Raw genomic sequence first — 19,134 nt, forward strand, 5'->3', positions numbered from 1 at the left:
TTTTAGTTCAGAGAGGAATTGTTCCATTTATTTGTGCCTTCACTGGTTGATTCTTGTGTGCCCTGACCAGGGACTGAACCTGCAACCTTGGCGTATCGGGACGACACTCTAACCAACTAAGCTACCAGGCAGGGCCTTTCCTAATACACTTTGAAAATCAATGTATTCTTATAACGTTTACCTCTACACCTCCCCTGGGAAACACTGGCCCAGGAACGCTTCCCAGCCTGACACACATGAAGACCCTCCCAGAACAGCCCTGCCTGTCATCACAGACCCCTCAAATCCCCCCCACCCTCCTGGAAACCAAGAACTTGGGCTCCACACGCCCCACCTCTGAACTCCCTCGTCTGGATCACCTGTTCTCACGGCTCACTCTCACACAACCGACATATAGATGCATCAACAGGGAATCTATCCACAAGTGACCAAGTGAGTGGCACTTTCTGTTGCCACAAAGCCACCTTCTACCTCTAAGCTCTCCTACACTAAGAAAGATGATTAGGAAAAAAGGGGTGATCCCATTTTCTTACCCCCCAAAACAACCCGGCTATGAAGTAGAATGGCTGTCAGCCAGGTTTAGGGAGCCGCCCTTTTGGAAAAGCTTCCTCACAGCCAGCCTCCCGTCAACAAACAACACACAGCCTTGCACAAAACAAACTTTATTGAGAGGAAGGTGGCAGTGGGAGAAAAGACCTGGATTTAGCAACCCCAGATGCCACTCCCAGCTCCATCACCAACACAGGCCTCCCAGAGCTTCTTGAGGAGTCTGTCTACCGAGGCTCTGAGCGGGGAGGGCGTCCCTTCCAGCTCTAACATCCCACAGCTCTGTAATACTCATCAAAGGAGCTGGTCACACAGGAAGGGCTGCAAGAGCCCTTTACAAAGGATCCCGCACACAGGGCACCTCTGAACAGCAGGTCCAATCCCTAACCCACCGGCGGGCGGAGTCTGTGGGGTCACATGAAAGACGCAGGCTCTAGGAGAAGTGGCTTTGGGAGTGTGGTCTGTACCCAACAGGCCTCCAGGGGCCACCTGGGGAACATTCAAGGCCCATGGGGAAAGGTCACCTTGGACCCAGGAAAAGGCAAAGGCAGCGGGCAGAGGGCCCTTCAGGGGCACGATGGGCGAGGAAAAAGCAGGTCCAGTCACGTAACCAAGGTGTTTCACTGCACACATCGTCAGCACGCCTTCTGTCTCACAACTGCACCAGCCATCAGCAAAGTGGTTCCAGCCTCCCACCCCTTCAGAGGAGGCCACCCCCAGGCTGAAAGACAAAGCATCCTGGGAAGGGAGCCGCTTGAGGAGGTCGCTACCGCTTCCGCACAAAGGTCCCGCCTTTCACCTGGGACATCCTGTCTACCCAAAAGCCAGCTTTAAAGGGCCCGCTTCCCCGCCTGACAAATGGAGCCTTGACTACACATAAGCCACATCTTTCACACATACTACCCATCTACTTCTATTTTTAAATCACAGCTAAAGCCAACCCAAAGCACAGCAAATACAATGCTAAAGATCTGTTTACCGGAACTGTCTACAAAGGATGGCAAAGTCGGCAGCAAAGCGCAAAGAGCTGGCTCCACGAGGGCTTTAGTTGTGTAAAAACAAGCATTTCTTCACACTTGTTTCAGGAAAACCCCTTCATTAAAAGCATTTCTCCTTCAGGTCTGACTTTTCCTGACTGTCAGAAAGCAAGCTACCTACCTCTGGATGGATCAGGAGAAAGGTCTGTTTTTAAACAAACACCCTCCCCTCTCCACTCCCTCCTCCCACCCCACTCACCAGTTAAATGACTGGATGTGAAATGGCTCCTGAGCCCTAATCACTTAACTTGGAGACAGAAAAGACCAGGTTCCTGAGGGTTAAAATTCAGCTCTCAGCACAGCATTCCCAGGTGGAGGTCTAAGGGCTCCTGGAAAACCTTTTCCCGACCCCCAGCTGTGACACCTGCTGCAAAGGCACCTAAGAACCCCCCTAACACTCCTCCCACCCCTACCCCTTGAAGCCAGCTCCCCTGGATCCAACCAAGCCTAGAATCAAAAAAGCCTGCTCTGCTCAGGGTCAAGGAGACACAAGAAGGGGGCGCCTGGATGGGAATTCGTGCTGGGGAAACACACAGGGTCCATGTCACCACCCAGCGGAATTTTGAGCCTCCAACCCCAGGGGGACAGGGATGGGGGGCTCTGTGGGCTGGAGAAATACCACCTGACCCACCCCCTAGGCGAGGGTTGTACCTTCCACTCAGCCACCATCCAGGCGCCTCTCCTTGTTCAATGCTTTTAATACTTTTCAGATGGTGAGATTGTTGTGATGGTCAGAGACTGTGCTGGTGGTCCAGACACCCCGTGCCTGCCCCAGACACCCCTTCCTCCAGGAGCTACTTGAAAGGGACCGCACTCCCCGCTGTGAAGCCGTATCTTGGGCAGTGGAATGTCATCTCCAGTCCGGCTGCCTCCTCCCCCCCGAGTCTCCCACAAGCCCAGGAGAAGGGGTGCTCCTGGCCTCTCCTAGGAGCTGACGACGTGGCCAGACCAGGTCTCGTGCTTGGTGCCCGGCGCCAAGTGGGTGATGACCACCTCCACGGCCTGCAGTTTCTCATGCTTGGGCGGGATGGAGCACATCTTATAGGTGACCTCGTCGCCTTCCACCGGGACGTACTCCCCTTCCACACTGCAGGGCACGGGAAAAAACACTCAGCGCCCAGCACACAGAAGAGCCCGCGTGATGCCATGCCCAGGACACCACGCGCCACTGGTCAGAGGGCAACCCCTTTAAGACGACCTGCCCCTCCCGCCCCGTGTCAGAGGGAGCCACCGTGCTTTAAGTGGCCCCACGCTGCCCCAGCCTCTGCTCTTGCTGAGGAGCCCCTGACCCAACCAGCTGCTCCTGGGACCTCTGATGCTGAGACAGGGAGCTCGGCCGCCTGGGGAGCTTACACTTTACAGTAAGCGTGCGCGCTATGGGCCTTTTGCACAGAAGAGCAGGGGGAGCCAGTCTGAGCCAGAGAGAGAACCCAGGCGGTCCCACTGGAGTTCAGAGACGGCCTGGGTGAGGGTTTCCTGAGCCTGCAAGCCTGGTCCAGGAGTCCCGGAACCCAGGCTGCACCCCTGGCTCTTCAGTTTCCCAGAAACCCGGTGAACTTTCAAGAAAGACAGAAGGGTCCTCTCCCTTGGGACCACCCCCTGAAAGATTCCCTTACTTTCTACGGGACACGAATCCCCATCCCACCCATGATGGGGATGCCCCCTTGATGAGACTCCATGAGTCCCCTTCAGATCCTGCACGCCAAGGCCAACTCCCCCAGAACTGGTTTGCCTTGATTAAAGAATCAAAGAGCAGCCTGGCCGGCATGGCTCAGCAGTTGAGCATCGACCTAGGATCCAGGAGATCGCGGTTCGATTCCCGGTCAGGGTACATGCAGGGTATTGGGCTCGATCCCCAGCTGGGAGTGTGCAGGAGGCAGCCGATCGATGACGCTCTCATCATTGATGTTTCTATCTCTCTCTCCCTCTTCCTTCCTCCCTCTGAAATGAATAAAATATATTTAAAAAATAATCACAGAGCAAATGGGGCTCCCCTCTTTTACTTGGCCACCAGGAAGCACAGGAATAAATGCGCAGCCACTTGGAGCAGCAGAACCATCTTTCTCCTTCGTGCCACCCCCGTGTTTTCCTTACTAGCTTATTTTTCATGACGCCTTGTGCATACCCTAGCAAACCACCACAAAGCCTTTCTGGAAAGGGACAATGCACATCCCACACGCACTCACGTTTGCAACGTGCACTGTTCAGCATCTTAGGTCTGTGCTGTACGGGGAACCTACTGAAGACCGACGTGGAAGAATGTGAGGGAATGAAGAACGCGTACTTCTCCCTTCACAGCAGACATTTGCAATAGGGCCCCGTTTTCCAATATATGGCTTCTATATACAGGGTTGGGCAAAGGCAGGCTTACAGTTGTTCGTTATGGAAATGAATCCAATAATAAATACTAACACAAGGATAAACTCTGCGTCTCCCATACTCACAACTGTAACCCTACTTTTGCTCACCCTGTGCAGGATTTTCCCACAAATCGAAATGAAAGATCAGGGGATGCTGAGGCCAGGGATGGGTGGGAGTAGGGGTGCCATGTCAGGACCCCACAGTTCTGAAGGGGGGAAGTGAAACACAGGCTGCAGGACGCCAGGCCTACAATGTGTGGGACCCGCCCTGGGCCCTCCAAGGGCTTCCAGACACTCAGGAAGGAAGGACATCAGTGAGCAAGTGACTTGAGAAAGGGACCAGCTCCAACTTCCTGGATCCAAGGGGCCCGGCAGCCCCTGCCCTCATCTGGCCGCTTCCAGGAGGGAGGGCAGGAAACTGCCCTGAGGCCAAACACAGCCTCCCCAGCTCACAGGGGCACCCCTCCCCATCCACCAGATACCCAGGCACTCAGTCCCACCCCAACGGTTCTCCACACACACGCGCGCACAGTCGCCTGCAGCATAGGACATACCAGCGCCAAGTGCAGTTTCACAACCCCACTCCCGAACAGTCACCCCAGATCACACACGCCTGGCCTCCCACCCTCATACGCAGCACCCATCACAGTCGCACACTCCCTGCCACTGAGGAACCAAGATAGTACCCGTCAAGCAGCCCACCCAGACCCCACGGACTCACTCGGAGATGTGCAGGAAGATGTCGGGGCCGCCGTCAGCAGGGGTGATGAAGCCGTGGCCCTTGGATCGACAGAAGCACTTGCATACTCCTTTGTAGATGGGGCCCTGCGAGGCCCTCACCGTCCTGACAGAGGGGGGGAAGTGTGAGGCCCCCACCAGCCCTGTGGAACAGCCCCCACTCTCCTGTGCACGCCCAGTGCCACCCACGGCAGAGACGCCGGGCGGCCTGGCCGGGCCATCGCGTACGCCCTGCCGGCTGTTCACCGCACAACGCGGGGGGGGGCCATCGCACAGAATCCAGTAGCCTTGGCAAATGTTCTCAGGATGCAGCGTCCCCATTTAAAAAGCGGGTATTAGACTAAAAGCTCTGAGCATCTCTGCCGACAAATTATTAATCAGAGCAGCGGCCTCCACTCACTGGGCCTGAGGTTGCGTCTGCCAGGCACCATGTGTGTCCTTTGCGGCACCGCAGCAACCCTCCTACTGTCCCCACTTTGCAGCTGAGGAGATTAAGGTCTCACAAGGGAGGAGGCTTGTGTGCGGTTAAAGGCCAATGATTTAAGACCAAGCAGTTCCCACCTGTGGTGACCATCCCTCACCCCCAGCTCATGACAGGCTCTAGTGGGCCTAGGGCAGTGCCCTCCAGAGTTTGCACAGCACTTTCGTTTCTCACCCTGACCCCAACCCCACGTCTCCCCATTTGACAAACAGGACATTGAGGCACAGGGATGGCCAGTCTCTAGAAGCCTCCCCCAGCCAGCCCAAGACTCACGCGGAGAAGGTCCTCGTACGACGAGTGGGCAGTGGGCTGGGGACCACATTGCTCCGGAGAGGGGACGGTGAGCGATTGTGGGTCCGCTGGGTGTCCAGCAGCCCGACGGAAGCCTGGTGGGTGGGGGGCTGCGGTGGCGGAGGAGGTTCAGATGACATGGCTGACCTGGAGAGAGACAGGGCGGGGGGCTCTCAGGGGCTCACATCTGCAAGAAGGGCCCCAGATGCATGCCCACCCCCACCCTGGAGAGTGTGCCAGCTGAGACTCATTGCTCTCGCTGGGACACAGGAGCGAGCAAGCTCAGTGTGAAGGTCACAGTCATGTCTCCACAAACAAGTCAGCCTGCCCAGCTGGGTCAGGCGCCTCCCCTGAGGTCTACAGCAGCCGGGGGCCTCCCTCTATCACAGCTGTGCTCAGAAATGCTGGCTCGGACCTATGCCAAGGGTGCCACTGGTCCCTGTATGTCCCCAGTGCCCAGCACAGACCTGGGAGCACTTAGTAAATACTTGTGAAAAGAAGGGAGGGGAGGAGCTAGGGAGGCAGGCAGGGCTGGCCGGCCTTTGCTTGAATGCCAGCTCCCCAGTCTTTGCAGGACTCCAGCCACTCAAACATTTCCTGAACCCTAAGCGCCAGGGGTGGGGGGGTGGGGAGGCAAAAAAGGGAACAGCACAGTGTTCGTCCAGGAAACTCTGGGACACAAACCAAAGGCAGGCTCAGACACAGAGTTTGGATCCCCTGGGGCTGTCACAAGCCGGCATCGCAAAGGCAGCATCTCCACCAGGCCCCTTCCCAGGCCCCAGCCACTCCGAGCGAATTTCCATCCCATCTGGATCACCAGGCGGCTTTGACAGCCAGTTAACCTGGGTGATCCCTCCACATGCACCAAGGCGTGGGAGTCAGCGGCTGGGGGGCTGGGGGAGTGCGCTCCACAGTGGCTGCCTTGCTCTGGAAGTTTTGCCAAGATCGAGACGTGGCTGCTGTGCCCCAGGAACACCACATGGTGACTACAAAGGAGTCCTCTCTAATGGTCTTGGCTCAAGGTCAAGAGGAAGGAGCCAAGCCCAGGGGCCAGAGGGCCTCGGTAAGTCCCTTCCCCTCGCTGGGACCAATTTCCCATCCGCAGAGGGGGCAGCTGTGTGGACGTCGCTGGGCACCTGCTCAGGGCTTCTAGTAGGGACATGGGGTGAAGCGCAGGAGCCTGAGCTCAGACCTCCTCCAAGTTCACACAACAAGGGAGGACCCCAGTGGACTTCACATACCTCTCATGGGGTTTTCAAATTTAAAATGTGAGCAATCTTTTAAACATCCCAGGAGCTTGCCTCAAAATCCAGATTTCCGGCCACTTGTGAGAGAAACTAGCAGCTCTGACCATCCTGAAACCCTGTTCACCACCCTGTTTCCCTCATTTATAGTAACTATGTGGCCCCAAGGCATTAAGTTTTCTATCTAAATCACCCAGCAATGGTCCCCTCTGTCCCCAACCCAAACCACCCAAGAACAGGCCTGATTCCTCCCCACAAAAAACAAAATCTCCACCCCCACACTCCCCACCACCACCCCATCTCCACCACCCCACAACCCACTCCCCAGCAGCCCCTGGCAGGTCTTACTTCTGTCTGGCTGAGAAGGGAGAGGCCAGCTGGCCTTCTGGAGGAAGTGACATAGCTACCTCCTGACCCTTCTCTCAGCTGCAGCCGCAGCCAGGGAGGACCGTGAGTCCGGGGAGCCCCCACCTCAAAAAGGCCCCAGCTGCTAGGCTGGGAGTCAGGGCTCCAGCATGACCCACCAGCACAGGTCATAGAGTCCTGGAATGTTCCATCGCATGGGGTTCTGGGAAGGGGCCAGCCCAGAGAAGGGGGAGCGGCTCTGCTCTCCCACTCCCACTCAGGCCTCGCAGGACAGCAGGTGGGGCCAGAGTGGCTATGACACCTGGGTGAGGTGGAAAACTGCCCTCCCCACTTCTACGCATAACCTCCCTCCTTTCCTCGGAGTGAGGAACGTCTGACTTCAAATCCCACCACTTGCCAGCTGTGTGATCTTGGGCAAGTTACTTAACCTCTCTGGACCTCCGTTTCCATATCTGGGAAATGGAGATTATAATAGTACTGACTTCACACCATGACCATGAAGTTGAAATGAAATAATACGCACTGAGTACTTGGCACACTGTTCACCCAGACAAGTGAGCAATAAGTGTCAGCTATAATTGTTGTATAATTGTCATCATAAAATCACTCAATAAATGTGTGCCCAGTGCCAAGCCCTGTTAATGGCATTAGAGACACAGGGCTAAATCTGGAGCCAGAGAATAAACAGGTAAATCGATATATGAACAAGACTGTCAGATGGGCCAGGTACAGAACATCAGGTGCAGAAACCTGCATACAGAAATGCACCGGAACCCCGGATGCCCAGCAAGGGGTAAACTGAGAAAACAAGAACCTCGCCCCCAGGGTAACCTATCCTCCCCCAGCATATCCCTGGTCATGCAGTCTAGACCCGAGCGGTTCCTCTCTAAAGACAACATCTAGGCCTCAGTTGTATTTCAGCTCCAAGCCTAGAAAAGCAGAGAAACCAGACAAGTGGGGCCCTGGCTGCCTCAGGACCAGCTCTGTTGACTAATGACCCCCTGCCCTGGTGCCGGCCAATCACTGGAGACAACGACCCTGAAGGGGCACACCTGGAAAGCTGATGAATATTCTATTGGACCCTCCCCTGAGAGCGCCCCTATGATTTCCACCTGCAAGAGAGAGATAAATAGGCTCAGGACAAAGGACCCAGCATGTGCTCCCCAATGGGGGGAGCATGCCAGCACCGTCTCCATCCCTCTGAGGGGGCATGAGACTTGCAACCAGGGGAGCAATGGGCTCACCCCCTGAACCTGCCCCCAAGGTCCCCCTTCCTTCTATGAGTTCTCAGGGAGCCAGAGCAGCCCAGCCTAGGCTCTCCTGCTGCTGCTTCTATGCTCTTCCCTGTTACACCGTCCCAAATATATTTTCACTGACACCATGGACCCAGTACCCTTTGGCTCGGTGCTGTGCAGCCCTTCTCTTTGTATATTCCCAACCCCTTTTAATAAATTTTTCTTTTTTCACCGGTCTGAGATGGCTATTTAGCCTGCCCATGTACCACCACGTTAACCTTTCAAAGATCATTGCAGATTTCTGAAAGGGCTGGTAAAAATACACAGGAGATAAAAATAACAGGGTGGTGGTGCTTCCCTAATGTGGTACAGCTGGGCCCTGAACAGTAAGAGTCAACCATCTGAAAAATAGAATGAGCCTCTTGCAAGTAGAGGGAAACGCCTGTGCAAAGGCCCTGAGGCTGACAAGGGCCCAGGTATGACTGAGGCCAACAAAAAGACTATGTGATGGATGCTGGGGACAGAGTGGGTAAGAGACAGGAGGCACAGTGGAAAGGAGGGCAGGGCCAGCTCAGGAAGTACTGGGCATCAGCATCACATGTCTTCCTTTCTTCATACCCATTTGTCTGTCTGTCTCCATTCCCCTTGCCATGCTTACCTCCCCCTAGGTTAATGAAGCCGGCCCAAATTGGGGCCCCCTTCTCTCTCCACCCCTGCCCTCTCAACTCCCCCAATACACTCAGTTCCTCAGAGATGCCAACAGAAGCTCATGACTTTGTGGGGTAAGCAACCTGAGGTCAGCACTAGGTCCCCTCTAGGTCCCTAGGGCCCAGTGCTGGAGCTGCCACAGAACAGGGTTTTGGACACAGTCCTGGGAATGGCCCAAAGACTCCTTACCCAGCATCAGACCCCAAAGCCCTGGCTGGCGTTTACCATGCACTTGATGTGTGCTCAGCCCCCTGCACAGCCCGCAGGTGGCAACATTCTTGCTTACCTGGCAGAGAAAGAAACTGAGGCACTGGAAGCACCCGTGACTTTGGGAGGGAGGGTGGGAAGTCCAGCCTGGGAGACCCAGGAACCTTAATCACCACCTCCCTGCTGGCCTCTCGGAGCTGAAGAGCAGCTGCGGCAGCTGGAGCAGGACTGGCCCAGGGCCAGCGCCCCCCATGGGCCTGGTAGGGAGGGGGAGGAGGAGAGAATGGCCTCTGTGTAGGGGAGGCCTCAGTCAAGGTCAAAGTCCAGCTGTCAGGAAAACAGCTGGGGGAGGGGTTGGCCAGTCACCCAAGGGCCAGCTCTGGGGCCCTGTTGCTGCCCCCCAACACACACAGATGGAGGGGAGTACAGCAACCCAGCCCCACCCACCAGCGTGGTCCAGGCTTCCCAGCGGGCAGCTGCTCTCCCAGCAACACCAGGGGCGGCCTCAGGGCCTCCCTGGAGGCGGCAGCCCCGCCCTCCGCGACTAGCCCCGCCCCCAACGCCCGCAGCCGGGAGGGGTTTGGAAACAGGTGCGGGAAGCTCAGGCCGGCAGGAGGCTCCAGGCCACACCTGGGACGGGCCTCTGGCCTACAGCAAACTCAGGCCAAATATCACGCCCAAGGCATGTCACAGTTGCTGCACTGTACACGCATGTGTCTGTGAACATGTGCGTATATGTGTCTGTGTGTGCACATGACTCTATGGGTGTGTGTGACTCTGCACGTGGGTGGTGTGTGTGTATGCACAGGTATGTGTGCTCACACATGACTCTGGAGCCATCTGTGCATCTGAACACATGCATACAAGTGTGCATGTGCTGGCTTGTGGCCCAGGCTTGTCGCTGCCAGTGTGTGCACACCAGTGGGCTAGGTGGGCCACACCCTGCCCCCAAGCACACCGGGTGCCCACACTGGCACCAGAAGACCTTGAAGAATGTTGCCTCCTGTTCAAATGAGAGTTACTGGGCACCCACCATGTACAGGAATGGAACTCGGGACAGCAACATTCCTGCCCTCAGGTAGCTTATGTGCAGGGAGGGGGGACCCACAACCACCAGGACTACGAGAACAGAGAACGGGCCGGCAGTGTTCTCAGCACTTCACATCTCATTTCATCCCCATTTCACTGATGGGAAAACTGAGGCACAAAGTATCAAGTAACCTGCCCGTGTCCCACATCTAGTAAATAAACTGGTGAAATACACAGTACATCCGACAGTGGAAAAGCTATGGAGGAAAAGCAAGCAGGGGAGGGGAGTGTGCATAAAGGGCTGTATTTTTAAAGCAGGTGGTCTCAGATGAGCAGCTGGCCATTATCCCTCTTAACCAGTCGGCACCCCTAGGTTCTGAAGAGTGCCCAGCCAGGAGAGGAGACCCGGGGCCTAAAGGTGGGGAAGCCAGGAAGCCACTCCCACCCTGCCTGTCCCCAGGGAAGGGTGGGTCACCAGGGCCTTTACCCTGGGAAAGGGCAGAGAAGGGGGCCTCATCCCAAAATAGCCTGGGAATTTTCCACAGGCCACGCAGTCCCTCCTGGAAGGTTATGAGAGTTCCACCGGGCACCAGGCGCCTCCTTGACCCACCCACATATCTGGGGGCTGGAGATCCAATCCTGCAAATCTCTTATTAACCCCCCTCCTGCCCTCTCAGCCTAAAAGCCACCAGCCACATCAAGGAAAAGTCTGTCTTGAGCCAAGGAGCCAGTTGCTTCCTGCAGGGAGGAGAGCCTTGGCAGTAGTGCTGTCAGTCATTTACACTTTAGTGAGAAGGATTTTGCAGTTCATTTCACAAGGATCCATTCTTGGTAGCTTTCAGATCCTTGAGAGCACAAAGACAGGTGAACAAGATCTGGGTTCAAATTGGAAGCTTCATTCTCAGCATGGTTCTCATCAAAGCCAAACTTCACCAAGCCTATTTTTTTAAAATATCTAAGCTCCCCACTCTGAAAAGGGGGGTGTCTCAAGCTTTCCCTGGGTTTCTGGCTAGCAAGGTGAGGGCTGGGCACCATGTTCAGACACTTCCCACCCCGGGGCCAAGCTACTGCTGGCAGGTGAGGTGAGTACTAGCCCACACAAAGGGAAGGGGACAGGGCACTGGAGAACCAGTCATGGGGGACAGGGCAGTGAAGGTGTTCTTTCTACTGTCCACCAACTTCTATGTCAGGTTCTGTGCTGGCATTTACACACATTAACTCAATTCATCCCTACATCAGCCCCACAGGGGAGGCACTTTTATCATCCCCATTTTACAGATAAGAAAACCAAGGCACTGACAGGTTTAAACCAGCACTTCTCACACTTTAGTCAACCCATGAATCTTTGGGGATGGTGATAAAATGCTCACTCTGATTCTGAAGGTTGGAGGCTGAGACCCGAGAATCTGCATCTCTAAGGGCCCCCCAGGAAGGCAGATGCTACTGGACCACAGAACACAGAGCCACACAGAGCTGGGGTGGGTTAAGGGGCTTGGTCCCCTATCAGCCAGTGTAAGAGGATGGAAGGGAAACAGGGTGGGGGCTGTTGAGGCTCTAGGTAAGTCATAAATTTACCCTGGTGTACCTGGGATCCTGGTCTGTAAACTGAGGCAGAGACACACTGACCTCTCTCTCCTTTCCTCCACACCTCCAGCCCAGCTGAGGCCCAGCCTGGCAGAACTGAGAGCTTGCAGGCCTAGAGGGGTGAGTTAGCTGAGACAGGACAGAGGGGGCCCAGGAAGCCAGAGAGGCCCACAATGAGCCCCATTCCCCTCCTTTGTTCCAGAGAGATTCTGGTTCAGGGGGAGGGAGAGTCAAGGTTGAGGGGGTGGAGGAGGGGAAGGGGGGGAAGGGAGGAAAAGGGAGCAGTGGGGTGTGGGGAGTCAAGGGTAGCCAGACGGAGGAGTCAAATGGGGGGGGAAATGAAGGAAGAGTCAAGGGGAGGGGGAGGATGTGGCAATACAGAAAAAAATACAAACAGGGCAGGAGGGGGCAGCCCCAGCACTGGCGTCTGGGGGTGGATGCAAACCGCTGAGCCTCATCCCAGGCCCAGCTGGAAACCGCTGGCCTGCCCTTGGGACCCAAGTGCTGGGAAGAGGTCAGAAACCCCAGGACAGTGTGCCGGGAACCAGAGGCAGGCCCTCCAGCACTGTGGCCTGACCTGACTCCCCCACCATTAGCACTCCGGCCCTGCCCTCCCAGAGACTGTCACCCAGCGCCCTGACCACCTGGGACCCAGCTCAGCCCAGCTCAGCCGTGACAGCCCCTTCTGGGAGAGCTCAAGCCCTTACCGGTAACTAGAAGCCGACTGCACCTCCAGCACACACCCCCTGCAAGTACTCGGGTGTTCATTCCATCCTTGCCTCCCTGGCCCTGGCAGCAGGCCTGAGTTTCACTTCCTCTGTGAACCCTGGTAAGCGACCTCACTGCTTCACACCTCAGCTTCCTCATCTGTCAAATGGGACAGTAACAGTGGCAGCCACCCAGGGACATTGTGCAGACTTGTTGGTGTGGTGGCGGCGGCCACGACTACAATGGGCTGGGCCAACAATAGTTGAGCCGCTTATGGTGGAACTATCAAGACACAGGGCCTTCTGGAATGACCCCTCCCATTCCTGTCCCTGCTGATGGGACACAAACCAAATGCCCTGACTCTGCCATTAATCAGGACAAAGAAGAAAAGATCCCCTCCCAAGGGAACCCACCCTCAACCCTGCCCCCAGATCCCAGGGACACCCCCCAGGATTTCCTCAACCCTGGTTCCCTGACCCTGGGCCAGTTGGGGGGGGGAGGGAAGACAGACAGGCCAGCACTGAGAACCCACTGGGGGGTAGGGGAGCAGCAGAGGCAGGGAGGCCCCTGGCCTGGAGGAGGGAGCAGATCACTTCAGGAGTGGGGAAGTCATTCCTGGCAGAGGGACCTGCAGGGGCAAAGGCCCAGGGGAGGGGTGCAGGCGAAGGAGAGAAGTGGGAAAGACCAGGTGGAAGACAACAGAAAGCTCTGCTGAGAAGTGTGGGGCTTAGACGGCAATGGGGACGTCAGTGGACGACTTTAGGCCTGGGGTTTATTCTCACACATCGGGTCACGGTAGGAAAAATTACATCCCCAGTCTACGAAAGGGGAAACTGAGGCTCCGAGAGGCCTCCCGGGTTGCCATTAGATCCCCCCCGTGAGAACGGAGGCCCTGCCTGGGGCGGGCTGACCTGCGCTCCCCCCACCCCCATACACATCCAGTTCAACCCCAGAAAGGCGGCGGGGGTCAGGGGCTTCCTTTTTAAAAGTCCAAAAAGAAGAGTTCACTTCCGGCCTGCAAACCCGCGGCCAGCTAGGCCAGAGGGGCGGGAGGCTGCGGACGCGGGTGAAGTTTTCGGCTCCGCCTAGGGGCCCCCCATCCGGGCGCAAACACAGCCCGCCAGCGCCCGGAGATCCCCCCCCCGAGGCAGCCAATCGCGCGGCGCCAGGCGGCTCCCCCACCTCCCCGCGGGGCCGGCCGAGGTCCCGCCGCGAGCCCACAAGTGCGCGGCCGCCTCCACTCCCCGAGCGGCGTCCCCGCGCCCGCCCAGCGCACCGCGGGCCACCCCATCCGCGCTCCGGGAAAGGGAGGGGAGGGGACAAGGGGCGAGGGGAGGCTTCCCCGCAAACCGAAAACAGGTGGCCGGGGGAAGTGCTCCCCGACGCCCGCTCCCGACGCCTCCAGCGGCTGCCACACCCACCCTTCCGCTGGGGGTGAGGAACTCCTCTCCCCAAACAGGCCTGGGCGGCGGCAGGTTTCCTAGGAGCCCGGGGAGTCCCCGCCGGAGCCCCCTGCCGGCGGGCCCGAGGACCCTGCCACGGGGGGCTGAGGGGCAGCAGTGGCGCCGGGGAGGCCGAGGTCCCGTCGCGGCAGCTTCGGGGCTCCGGTCGCGGGCACCCCGCCACACCCTCCTGGGGTCCCGGGGGAAGCGCCCTACCTGGGGATCCGCCGCGCTCCGCCAGCCGCCAGGCTCCGACTGCCGGAGCTACATTGGGGAGGGGGCGTGGTCGGGGCGGGGCGGCCGAGGCCCCGCCCCCCGGAGCGTCCAGCCAATGGCGCCGGGCCTGGGGCGGCGGGCGGGGCGGGGCGGCTTCGGGGGACCTTTGTGTGCCCGCGCGCGGCAGGCGGGAGCGCGGGGCGCACGCTCCAGGGGGCCAGGCCCCGGGCCCGGGCGGGGGGGCGGCAGTGCCCGCCTGAGCTGCACCCCTGGTCCGAAAGCTGCCCTGAGAAGTGGGAGAATCCGGCCTTCGCGCCCGTGCGGGTCCCTCGGCTCATCCACCCGGGACGGCTCCGGACGGACCTTCGCGCCAGAGTCCGGACGGGCCCGGGGCGCTGCAGGGAAGAGGTGAAGGAATGCCCCGGAGGGGTGCAGAGGGGCAGAAGGGGAACTAGCCAGGAACGGGAGGGAGGGAAAGGGGGAGGAAAGGAAAACAAAGAAACTGCGAAGAAAGGAAACGAGGGGGAGCTGTGGATCTTGTTTTCTTTTATGGTTGTTTTGGTTCATTTCATTCTTAATTTCCACTCCGCGAGCCCTCAGTCTCCGGAGGTGAATGACGTTACTGTCATTTTACAGGAGACGAAACTGAAGCGCAGAGAGGGAGGTGACCTACCCTAAACACGGCAAGCTGGGGCGCCCCTGAACGCGAGTCCCGCCCGAGCCCAGACTCAGTTGGGGAGTGGAGGCCGGGGAGGGGGAGGTAGCCTGTACCTGCCCTGGGACCACGGGGCCGGGAGTGGGGGTGGACCGGGGTCTCTGCAGGAGCCCACCAGCTCTGCCTGCCACTCGTCTCCCTCTCTCCCTCGCCTCCGGAGCACGCGGACCATTGAAGAAAAAGTGAGAAGATAGTTGGCTACAAGCCGGGAAGAGCCCCCGACCCAGGAACCAAGTGGGCCAGCCCCGGGATCTTGGATTTCTCAGCCTCCAGAACTGTGAGAAATACACTTCTGTTGTTTAAGCTGCCCAGTCTGTGGTATTTTGTTATGGCAACCAGAAGAGACTAAGGCTGCCCCTTTTTCTTCCTTCTACCCCCAAATCCCTTCTCAACTTCTCAACTAATTGAAGCCTCTCAGAATCTCACACTAGTCTGGTGCAGTTCCAGTTTTGCAGTCATTCTCTGGGTTGGGCACTGAGCACCCAGAAATGAAAAGTGCCCACCCAGTCCCCACCCCAGAGGAGCTGCAGCCTGGTGAGGTTGCAGACAGGTCGATAACCCATCACCAATAACCAGGATGTCGTGTGGTTGGCTGGATAAGCCTGCATAGCCCAGTGAGCGTCCCACCCTGAGGCCCATCAAACAACACTGGTCTCAGGGAAGAGCTCTTTCCCAAATTGCCATGCTTTAAGCCTCCTACAGCCAGTGACATTGGTCCACGATGTTGGCCCCATCAAATAGCACTTGCCCAGTAGTAGCAGGACTTTGAGCCAACACCTAATGAAGAGATCAGGCCTAAATTTTCTGTCCAATAATGACCAATCAGCCAGTCAGCCAGTCATCTGACAAATACTGCACATGAGCTCTGAAATATTGCTCGTGAGCTCTGTTCCAAGCTCTGGACTAAATAAAACTCACATTGGCCCTGCACCTTAGAGTATTACACTCTTAGGGGAGGCAGATGGTTAACCAGTAGTTACACAATAGTATAAAATCCCATTGTACCCACATAAGAGACAATCACCACACTGGAGGAGCCAGTAGAGGCTGCTCTGGAAAGTGCTAATTCACCTGAGATCTTCCAGAAGATCAGGAATTAAAGGAAAGGACATTCCCAAGTTAGGGTACACAGAGCATGTGCAAAGGCCCTGAGGTGAGTGGTCGTGTGGAATGAGATGACAGTTGCCAGAATGGGCTAATTATATGGGTCTGTACTAGGGAGCTTCATCATTAAGAGTGATGGCAGCCAGGTAGGGGCTTAAAGCAGGGATGAAATAGAGACTCCTTCCTGGGAAGTGTCATCAACCTCCTGTCCCAATTTCCTCTCACCGTGACATTCCTCTACTGTCTCACCAGGAGCAGTGGCCTCCACCCATCCCTTGAGCCTCCCCCTAATTTTATGCCCACACTCCAATTTTCTGTGCAGCAGCCAGAATGATCTTTCAAAATCCAATCATTTTTAAAGAAAAAAATACTCATGCTGCTTATTAAAACGGTAAGGCAGACTTTATTCAGGACTATCTCGATAGGTATAGGGAGCACTGCATGAGGTTTTGCAGTCAGGAAGAGAGATGGCACTCAACTCCAAATACAACAAGGAAAAGTGGGAATTGATACCCAAGGAGCAGTGGGGAGAGGGGGATTACTAAGAGGAAACAGCTGGTTAAATTGGCCTCACAGGATTCTTGCAGAAGGCAGGCCAGGGTGATCAAACATCACCTGGGGGGGGGGGGGAGATGAGGGATTTGGTTAAATATCGAGGGTGATCAGGTATTGAGGGTGAAGGATTCTGCCCCAAACCCCAATTTGACAGGATTCTTGCTAAAACTGGACTCTACAAGGACAAAGACAGGAGCCCATGGTCAAGCCCAGTCAAGCAGAGGGCTCAGAGGAGCCTGCCTAAAGTTTGGTCAAGAAGAGACTCTTTAAAAAGAGAAAAAAAGAAAGAAGGAGGGAGTGAGGAAGGGAGGGAGGGAAGAATTTTTTTCACTATGTCCCTCCTGTGCTCAAAACCCTTCAGTGACTCCTTATTGCTGTTTAAATAAAATCCCAACTCTTCTGCTGTAACACTTCAGGTCTGGCTTAACTGTGTATAAGAAAATTCCAATAAGTTTATGCAGCCTGGCTGGGCGTGGCTCAGCGTTTGAGCATCAACCTAGGATCCAGGCGATCGGGGTTCGATTCCCGGTCAGGGCACATGCCCGGGTTGCAGGTTCGATCCCCAGCTGGGAGCGTGCAGGAGGCAGCCCATCAATGACTCTGTCATCATTGATGTTTCTATCTCTCTCTCCCTCTCCTTTCCTCTCTCTGAAATCAATAAAGATATTTAAAAAAAAAAAAGTTTATGCAAGTTGGAGGTTTATGTCTCTGTTGTGTAAAAGGAGACTGGAGTTGATATGTCTCTGTTGATACAGCAGGTCTGTAGTCCTCAAAGTCTTGGCTGTCTCCTATATTCTTGCTCCACCATCCTTCTAGCCTCAGAGTTGTCTTATGGGCCAAAACAGCTGCTGGAGCGCCAGCCATCACACATCAGCGCGCTTACTTAGTGGGGAGAGGCAAAAGAAATCTGCTCATCTCGCAAGTCTCAACACTGTTCTCTAGAGGAGCCCCACCACTCTCTGGGCTCCCCTTAGAGTTCTCATCTAGACCTCTCATTGTTTTGCCTACCGGTTGATTTTCTGTCTCCCAGTAGACCGTAACTCTGGGAACACATAACGCTGTCTGTTGGGCTTAGCATTTCTCCAGTGCCCAGCCCCGCAGAGTCCCTTCATCTTCTCCAAACACACAGAAATGCTGAGCTGGAGAACAGGAGTGAATTGGTCCTACCCCAGGATTTCCAGGAGGGCTTCCTGTAGGAAATGCCAAGTGGACTCTTGATGGGGGTGGGGATCCCTGGCAGGGGATCAACATAATTGAAGGCCACCTCTTATTCTCCCTCCCAGCTTAGGGAGGTGCCCCATCCCTAAGGGGCTGTTTGGGGAATGTGGTAGGGCCTCTGGAGTCATCCAGATGACTGGGGCACTCCCAGCATGGAGGACAGGAGACCATGGTTATGGAGGTGACGCAGTGTTGGGCAGTCTTACTTACGAATCACCCACATATGAACAGCTTCCACACCCCTCCCTGCAGTCAGTGGAACACTTCCTAGAACTCGCCCCCTGCCCCACGCAAGCACAGGCTCCCCCACGATCAGCATCCCCACCGTGTTTCCGTGGGCGAACCCACGCTGAAATCGTCCCCCAGCGCCCACAGCAGGCCCACCTGCACCACCCGTTACTGTCCAGTTCCTGCCCCTAGGGTCAGACAGCCATCCTGCGGCGCCTCCTGTTTCCTTCTAATTCTTTCATCATTTTGAGAAGCCACTGTATGTTTCTGGGACGTATTTTGGTGAGTGGGGTGAGGAGGGGCCCATCCTGCTGTGTTGAGCTAGTTGGTGCAGGCTCTGAGGACAGATGGTGAGTGACTAGACTCTGCCGACATCAGATCTGGGGGACTCTTCCCAGGATGCCTCTTTCTGGTCATTACACCAAATTAGGGGGCCCTCTGCCCACCCTGGATAAAGGTGGTGCCCCTCCAACCAGTATGTCCCATCCATCCCCCGGCCAGGTCATCATTTCACCCCTCTCCCTGTAAGACCGTGTCTGGCGTCTGCTTCCCCCACTAAAATGTGAGCTCCCCGGGGCAGGCACCTTGTCTGCCTTGCTTGGTTTCCTATGCCCAACACATAGTAGGTGCTCATGTTGAAGAAACAAGGGCCTGTCGCCGATGAGGGTCCAGGTGTAAGACTCAGTTTCCCCTTCTGCAAAATGGCGCTGGAAGAGCCTACAGCTGAGAAGGAGCTGAAGACTTCATCCTGGGCCCAGTGGGGAGACCTGTGGAAGGGGGCGTCCCGCCCCCTGCCCTGCTCCGCCTGGGTTGACCCCCTCTGGGCAGCTCATGAGCTGGAACCTGCGCAGGGTGAGGTCCAGGAGCAGCTGGCTGAAGCGGAGAAAAGATGGGCTCAGGAGCCCACCCTGTGAGCACAACTACACCCAGATACCCCCTCCGCACACCCCTCCCACACTGACACGGACACAGCCCACAGGTTGCACGGACACACACACACAAGTACTTCGGCATGCATACCTACATCACACATGAACAGCCCACGCACATATTCATGGACACACGTACCTGAGCAGACAGGACACACATGCATCTCCTCACACATGTACCCACCCCATGCAA

The 19,134-nt window shown here is 56.5% G+C and overlaps 1 protein-coding gene across 4 annotated transcripts; it reads right to left on the minus strand.

The window, feature by feature from the left end:
• Window positions 1-646: 646 nt before the first annotated feature.
• On the minus strand, window positions 647-14,253 carry CARHSP1 (calcium regulated heat stable protein 1). Of its 4 annotated transcripts, none has more exons than XM_081131116.1 (5): window positions 14,193-14,233; window positions 9,293-9,470; window positions 5,436-5,600; window positions 4,665-4,787; window positions 647-2,670 (listed from the first exon to the last, which is right to left on the minus strand). In XM_081131116.1, the coding sequence occupies exons 3-5, from the start codon at window positions 5,591-5,593 to the stop codon at window positions 2,508-2,510; spliced, it is 444 nt and encodes a 147-aa protein (XP_080987242.1). In that variant the 5' UTR covers window positions 5,594-5,600; window positions 9,293-9,470; window positions 14,193-14,233; the 3' UTR covers window positions 647-2,507. The 4 variants fall into 4 exon arrangements, with proteins under 4 accessions (XP_080987242.1, XP_080987243.1, XP_080987241.1 ...); XM_081131117.1 differs by lacking the exon at window positions 14,193-14,233 and adding an exon at window positions 9,661-9,759; XM_081131115.1 differs by lacking the exon at window positions 9,293-9,470 and having other exon boundaries at window positions 14,193-14,253.
• Between the last annotated feature and the right edge of the window lie 4,881 nt (window positions 14,254-19,134).

The sequence above is a fragment of the Miniopterus schreibersii genome (assembly GCF_964146895.1).
Source record: "Miniopterus schreibersii genome assembly, chromosome: 3".
Classification (NCBI taxonomy): Eukaryota; Metazoa; Chordata; class Mammalia; order Chiroptera; family Miniopteridae; genus Miniopterus; species Miniopterus schreibersii.

Excerpts from the sequence above, each read along its gene's own strand:
- CARHSP1 (XM_081131115.1), bottom strand. The coding sequence starts at position 5,593 with ATGTCATCTGAACCTCCTCCGCCACCGCAGCCCCCCACCCACCAGGCT. Across the intron at positions 4,788-5,435 it reads CGTACGAGGACCTTCTCCGC|GACGGTGAGGGCCTCGCAGG; the intron begins GTGAGTCTTGGG and ends CCCCTCTGTCAG. Across the intron at positions 2,671-4,664 it reads ATCTTCCTGCACATCTCCGA|TGTGGAAGGGGAGTACGTCC; the intron begins GTGAGTCCGTGG and ends CGTGCCCTGCAG.